Source organism: Lactuca serriola, chromosome 4, assembly GCF_051521515.1.
Source record: "Lactuca serriola cultivar US96UC23 chromosome 4, Lser_US96UC23_V15, whole genome shotgun sequence".
Classification (NCBI taxonomy): domain Eukaryota; kingdom Viridiplantae; phylum Streptophyta; class Magnoliopsida; order Asterales; family Asteraceae; genus Lactuca; species Lactuca serriola.
Window position 1 is genome coordinate 32,294,933 of NC_136411.1, and position 7,628 is coordinate 32,302,560.

The 7,628-nt window shown below is 34.5% G+C and overlaps 1 protein-coding gene across 1 annotated transcript; it reads right to left on the reverse strand.

Annotated features, from left to right (window-relative positions):
• Nucleotides 1–3,645: 3,645 nt before the first annotated feature.
• Nucleotides 3,646–5,786, reverse strand: LOC145100030 (F-box/FBD/LRR-repeat protein At1g13570-like). Its single transcript, XM_079037462.1, has 5 exons — nt 5,527–5,786; nt 4,610–5,226; nt 4,425–4,535; nt 4,179–4,334; nt 3,646–4,097 (listed from the first exon to the last, which is right to left on the reverse strand). The coding sequence occupies exons 2-5, from the start codon at nt 5,192–5,194 to the stop codon at nt 3,780–3,782; spliced, it is 1,170 nt and encodes a 389-aa protein (XP_078893588.1). The 5' UTR covers nt 5,195–5,226; nt 5,527–5,786; the 3' UTR covers nt 3,646–3,779.
• Between the last annotated feature and the right edge of the window lie 1,842 nt (nt 5,787–7,628).

A 7,628-nucleotide genomic window follows, 5' to 3' on the forward strand; every position in this document is an offset into this window, starting at 1 on the left:
CTTAATGGAGGAGCAAAAACTTGGAAAAGTTCCAAACAAGACACGGTGGTTGATTCTACCTGTAAATCAAAGTACATAGCAGCAAGTGAAGCATCAAAGGAGGCTATATGGTTGAAGAACTTCATCGGAGGCCTTGGAGTTGTGCCAGCCATAAAGGAGCTAATGGATATTTTCTATGATAATGAAGGGGCGGTTGCCTTGACAAAGGAACCGAGAGATCAAGACAAATCAAGACATATCGACAGAAAATACCATTTCATCAGACATAGAGTAGAAGAAGGTCACCCTGTCGTGTAGAGGGTATCATCAGAAGAAAATCATGCAGATCCCCTCACAAAGGGTCTGAGTAGGATTAAGCACGTTCAAAGTGCAAAGAGAATTGGTCTGAAAATTGATATTAGTTTTAGAAGTTAGATAGGTATTTAGAAACTTATAACAAAGTAAATGTAATTGACTTTTGATGATTAAATAATGGAGATTTATTTATAAGTACTGTTTAATATCTTTTGTCAATTGTTTATTATTGTGTTTCATTTTGCATGTTTTACATCCCGAATAATTTTATTATTCAAACATCCACGGTTGATCATACTTTTGGAAGTAAGTAGTGAATCAGGACTGTCATGAATTAGATTGTAGATTGTCTAAAGAGTTTAGACATAGAAATAGTTTCCTCAATATTCATGAGTACTTTGAAATGGAGAATTTAAGTATTGGATTAACCCACGCTCAGAGAATTACTTCATGGAATTTATCACAAGTAATTCAGAGACGATAACATTTTATAATCTTTAAACGATGATATATGAGTCATTGTTTACAAATCAATTATGTATTGATGATATGTAAATGCATTAGTTACTTGATGTTATAAAACGTATTGTTGTGCATGATTTGATGAGTAAATAGTACAAGAGTATAAGTCAAAGTTTCTCTGTTCCTTTTTCCTTAGTGGTAAAAAGCAATATCTTGGGCCCCTCGATGATTTGGTGTTCACTTATAGTGTCGGGCCCGACCAGGACTGAATTGATGTGTTCGATTAGTAGTTCTTTGTCATTACAAATCGGAAATCGAGAAACAAAGTATTGGGCAATGAGATTGATTCTATTCCATGTCATTTGTCCACATGATATCTTGCAGAATGGAGGATTATATGATCACTTATCTTAGGACACATAACTGACTAGGTTAAAGTTCAACAGCGCCTATTGGTAGGTACAATTTCCTGATCAATTTGGAAGTTATACTGATACTTATAGTTATAGACTTATCCAAGTTCGAGACTTTTGGATTAGGTGTCTAAGCTCATAACTATAATTGCTATAGACTTGAATTGATAGTAGCATAGTCTTTTTGGGTTGCCCTCCAAGCTGACAATTGGATAGGATTATTTTTGGAGAGAGAGAGTGATTTATTAATTCATTAATAAATTGGTATATATAATTTGATAATATATTATGAGAATAATATGTTAATTAGAATTATGATATTTAATTAATATTTAATCAAAAATTAATTAGAATTAATTTGGTGATTAAAAGAATCAATTAAAAGTATAGGGACTAGAGTACAATTGTTCAATAGTTGAGCAAGAGGCAATCTAAAACCATCCATATGGATAATTAGGAAGCTGGATAATTACCCGACTCAAGATAATACTATTATATTGGGTTTGGGTTTATCTAGGGTTTCCTGACTGCACTATAATAGACCCCTAAGGCTATGAAATTCGGCACTGGTTTTCTTAGAAGAGTTCTGGCCGAAAATCATAATTTCTCTCTCTCTCTCTCTCTCTCTCCTCATAATCCTTAGTTGCTAGTCTTGGGTGTGAACCACTATAGGCACAACGTTTGTGGTGCTTGCTGCTAAAGGTTTGAAGAATGATTCAAAGGTTGTTTACAATAACAATCTTCAAAGTAAGTTTCTTAACCTATAGAATTAGTTTTCCATTAGAAAATTACAAGATGATAGTTCATAGTATGTTGCCTTTACTTGAAAGACATAGATCCTCAATAGGTTGCATGTGCCCTAATCATTCGAATTGTTTGAATGTTTTCCAGTTAGTGTATAAATTTTTTGTAACCTATGTTTTCCATCAAAAAGCTCTTTTAATAGGTGTTGAAATACCTTTTCTTTTTTCTAAATCCAACATTAGCTTCACATGACAACTCGACTTCTTTCACTTGTGACTCAGCTTTCTTATCTTCATACGCATCTTCTAATCGTTTCATGTTAAGTTTGTCGGTTGCTGTTGTTTTCTTGCAAATAGAAATCTCTGCACCTAAACAACATGATGAATCAAATCAATTGATCATTAATTACTCCCACACATGTCGATCAAAAAAAAAAACAAAATGACATTATCTAATATAGTAAATCTGTCTAAAAACAACATGAATAATAAAAAAAATAAAAAAATAAAAAAAAAAACCCTTTTTTCTTTCTAAACAACAAAAATCGAAAATTGAGTACGTTAATAAAAAAAACAACATGAATAATAAAAATCTTACAATTGTTCATTACAATGGACATTTCATAAATTACGACAAGAAATTGAGTACATTAATCACACACACTAAATCTAGAAAATCATACACAATTGTTCATTACAGTTGTTCACACACAATGGACCTCTTCTGTTTGATTGTTTCTTTGAAATTTCAAAAATGACACACAATGAACAACAAGAATCACACACACTAAATCTCGAAAATCACACACAATTGTAAATTACAAAATCATTACAATTGAGTACTAGATTACCTTTTATATCAAGCAAATATGCTCTAACTCTAGAATATGATCCTTGTCGGGTTTCACCGCAAAAGTTACACTTAAATTTCCAACATCCTCCTACTCTAAAAAGTTTTTCCAGTTTAGGCACATAGTCCCACAACGGAGGTTGGTCTGATGAAGTTGATGATCCTTATGTTTCTTGAGAAGCCATAATCGATTGGTGAATGGGTAATTGGTGATCGTCAGAAATCAGAATTGGAAAATGGTGAATGCAAAAACCAGAATTGCAGAATGGAGAATAGTGGTTGATCGACGATCGTCTCTAATCAACGATACAGTAGTCGACATTCTTTTAGGGGATTGAGTAATACGGATTATGTATTGTATAGCCTAGCCCATTAGACTTTTTTGGAGTTAAACTTAAAAAGCCAATTGAAAAACCTAAAAGAAAATAGAAACGTTACGGAAACTTCACCAGATACTTCACAGAAACGTTTCTGCCAACCGGATACTTCTCAGAAACGTTTCCAAGGTGTTTCCAAGCCGTATCCATTTCCCAGGAGTTTCTGATATGGGAACGGCACCCTAAGAGGAGTTTTCGTGCATTATAGTTTCTAGCTGGATTTTGTAAATGGCTAATTTTTAGTTTTGGTTCCATGATTTCGAGTTTTTCAATGCATTTATGCTTCAATTCAATTTTTGGTTCTTTAAAGGGGTTTTTTTTTTCATTACAAAAAGAAGTTTGATATACATAAAAATTTATAACATGCATTTTGTGTTTTCTTTTCAGGTTGTATATATATTTTGTATTTTATCATGATATAAAATCTACATTTTGTAACTTGTGTTATCGGTCAAGCATCAAAATAGATTGGATACGATGAATTTGGGAATTTAAAAGAGTAGAAAGTACGTACGTAGCACTTGTCATAGTATTCATAATCAATCCTAAAAGACATCTAAACAAATTCAAAATAGACAATAACGGCATTGTGCTTTAACAATCCTTATATTTTAACAATTCAACTGACATCACTAAAGACTTAATTTGCCTTCACAGGTAATTTTTTAGGGCGTTCGATAATGAACTTGGCTGATGTTGATGCACGTGGAAATGGCTGTAGTACCAAATCTTGTAACATCTTAACTTCTATATCAACAGAAATAGAATTATCAAGCTCTATTCGTGCTTTCTTAAGCAGAGGCGACTTAGCCATGATGAGCTTCACAAACTCCATTTCAGGAGCATAGTTATGGAAATTTGTAATCTCCAGTTCTCTAAGATGATCCAAGTTGAGCCCCGAATAGTCTTGAGGATCAAGAAAACTCGTATTGAAAGTTTGTCCAACATAGCGAAGCATCTAATCAGAAAACATGTCAAAATTGTCAATAAAAATATGAGTATCTATTACCAAATGTGATTACATATAGTTTTCCTTTACCTTAAATTTAATCTTCTCCAAATTTGGGGAGCTGTTGATCACACAGAGAGTGGATGAAATCTCATCTTGTTTACCAAAACATACTTGAAGAACAAGTATCCTCAAGTAGACTAGTGGAGTGTGGAGCTTTTGTGACATAACACCTGCATAGAAGTCCTTTAACCAGATCCCATAACATTAATTACTGGTTAAAACAAATATTCTTTGCATGAGATGAAACAACCAAGTTAAGTATCAATGTATTACCTTGTTATAAAACCTAGAGATGTTCACAGCTTGAACTGAAGGTAAACACTTAAACAAGTCAACAAATGTACACTTGTTGTCTCCTATAAAGTCTGTAACATAACGTCCAATCTGCATAAATACCTTTTTGTAAGAAGGTTTTTAATCTACGAAGGTACATAAAACGTTATATGGACTTTATTTACCCATGTAAATTCCTCAAGTAGTGGGCAACTGATAAGGAATCGCTGAAGCATAGTGGCATTGATGTCAACCTCGACAAATATCAGGCTCTTCAACATACTAAATCCATTAAACATTGATGGGATCTCAATTACACAATATTTGAGAGATAGGTGTTCTAATCCATGTAATGAAAAGAATGAACACGGTAACTTGTAATATCCATCATATCGATAAACTTCAAAAATGAATTTCTTGATATTCTTGCTCCGTGAAAGATGAAGTATTATCTGGTCAATCTCATTAACAATTTCTTCATCAGAGATATGAATATAGAGTTCCGATATCGGACCCTTGTGTAGCAACAAAACATGGAATATGGTAATCACAAGCTTATATTTTTTGACTACTCCCATATCAGATGATACATTAATGAGCCTGTCATCAAATACAAGTTTTTGCATGCCTGTCCAGCAGTACCTCCATCTTTTTGACAAAACGCTTGTCCTCAATGCATCTCTGATTGGTATAAAAGTCAGAATTTTTTCAATTATATCATCAGGGAGACTGCTGATTCTATCCGAACTTTGGCGTTGATGATCTTTCATCTCTTAACATTAAGGCTGGATACTTCACAAGGCTGTAAATTAAGTAGAATGAAATATGAATATTTGCTTCAAACGTATATGAACTGGTTACTTCAAACCAAGATAAAACTAATAGAACGAGAAGACAAATATACAGATGAAAAACAAAACATGCACATACTACCTGTCTATCCCTCAGAAGCATTATATAATTGCTATAGCATGCAATAGGGTTAAACTTTTGCCTTTTTTTTTTAAACAACATAACGTCAACCAATCTCTACCTTTTCGAACCCTAGGTACACACTTTCATTTCCTACAGTAACCAAAAGAAAAAAAAAAACAGGTTTTACCTTGAATTTCGGTCCACAGAATAAGGCACTGCCTCCAGCCACTGCTCCTATGGTCTCCCTCTTCTCGATATATCTTTCTCTATCTATCTCCAACCTCGATCTTCTCTTCTATACTTTGCGTTTGTGGTTGCCGGCTAGAAACCCCGAAACACCCAAATGCTCTCTTTCCTTCCGATCGACTACTCTCCACCCTCTGGTTTTCTCTGAAATTGGTAATACGTATCCGATCTCCGTTCCATTTAGGTTTTCTTTGATAAAATTTATTTTTGATTTAGGAAAACGAAAAAGAAATAAAGGGATCTAAGGCCTATAATTATTTGGAAGAATTTCATTTATATTCTTTTTTAAACATTAAAATATCATATTTATCCAAATTAATTTCTAAATATTATATATACCCTTTATATACTTTAAAATATCATATTTGCCCAAATTCTAATTTTTTAATATTTTAAATATTCTATAATGATTTTAAATTCGTATTTATATAACTTGACTATTATACTCCTCTTGTAAATATTCCCTTTTATAAATTCTAGAGTAAAGTAATTAAAATTGATTTCTTAAACCCTCGTTGGTCTCCCCTAATCCCTATCGGCTGTTTTCCTGCACCTGGTTACAATACGGTTACAAGATGTTATATTTGACGATGATAGTAGACATAATCACATAGAGGTATAAAAAAGAAAAGGACAAAATGGGGTGTTGTTAAACACACCCAAAATGTGGGTCAAAACCACTTATTAACTAAAGTCAAAACCACCATATATAAAACCCAAATTGATATGATGTATTGAGTCAAAGAAATGACGTCTCGGTTTTCTAAAAAATTAAGGGTAATTCTAAACCCACGAATTGAATTCCAAATGCATGAAGACACGATTGATTTGATATACATCACTTAACAAAGACAAAATTGCAAGAATGGTCCATGTGGTATGTCGAAAATTGCTACTTTGGGCCAAACAGGTTTGGACTAGCACCAATGGTCAAAACGTTTCCATTTTATTGCGAGTTTGGTCCATTTTGGTTTAATTTTTTCTAAAATGACGATTTTGCCCTTTGTATTTATTTTTTTCATTTTTTTATTACAGAAAAAAAAAAAAAAGAATTACCATCTCTCTCACTCACACACACACATTCTCTCTTTCTCTCTCTTTCTCTCTCTCTCTCTCTCTCTCTCTCTCTCTCTCTCTCTCTCTCTCTCTCTTGTTTCTTGATTACCACCGGCCAAAGAAAAAGACATCGGCGGCTGCCACCGACCTAGGCTGCCCCTCCGTCTCCTTCTGGTCAGGTAGCACCAACCAAACACCTACTTCGATCGTTGTTGCCCTCCCTTTGAACTACGACAGTCGGCGACGAGAGAAAGGAGATTGAGATTAGAAGTAAGGGTTTCTCGGTGGCTAGGGTTTTCAGATGGGTTTGTCCTCTATTTCCGCTGCTCCGATGACGACTTCAACTCTACAAATCCTACATGGAAGAACACGATAACAAACCCGAATTAGTATGTCCCTCTTTTTAAGTCAGTTCTTAACAGGTCTCCCCATTTCTCAGATCTACATACACTCCAGATGTGATTGACGAAGGAGACGAAGGTGAAGTCGGAGAAACCCTTTCTCTTTACGGAGGTTTGTTGATGGCGGCGACAACTTCCTCTCCCTAGATTTTCAGATTTGTTGTGGCGATTGTGTATGTGTGTGTGTTTAATATCGTTGGTCTTTTTCGAGTTTGTGGGTGTGTCAAATCGAACCCAGATGTCTCAGGTTGTAGCGACGCCGGATCTGGATCTATGGATCTGTCGTCCTCCCTAGTTTTTCAGATTTGTTGTGGTGATGGATTTTGCCAAAATATCGATGTTGGTGGTGGTGTTGAACCGGTGGCGATGGTTGCCGGAAAATCCAACTGGTGTTGTTGGTTACCGGAAAATCCGGCTGCTGTTGGTGTTTACCGGAAAATCTGGCTGATGTTTGAACTCATGCAATGGAGGTGGTAGAAGAGAGGGAGAGAGAGAGAGAGAGAGAGAGAGAGCATTTTTTTCTTTTTTTTCTTTTCTTTTTTGATTTTTGTAATAAAAAAAATTGAAAAAACAAAATATAAAGGGC

Excerpts from the sequence above, each read along its gene's own strand:
- LOC145100030 (XM_079037462.1), bottom strand. The coding sequence starts at position 5,194 with ATGAAAGATCATCAACGCCAAAGTTCGGATAGAATCAGCAGTCTCCCT. Across the intron at positions 4,335-4,424 it reads TCTCTAGGTTTTATAACAAG|GACTTCTATGCAGGTGTTAT; the intron begins GTAATACATTGA and ends ATCTGGTTAAAG. Across the intron at positions 4,098-4,178 it reads TGGAGAAGATTAAATTTAAG|ATGCTTCGCTATGTTGGACA; the intron begins GTAAAGGAAAAC and ends TTTTCTGATTAG.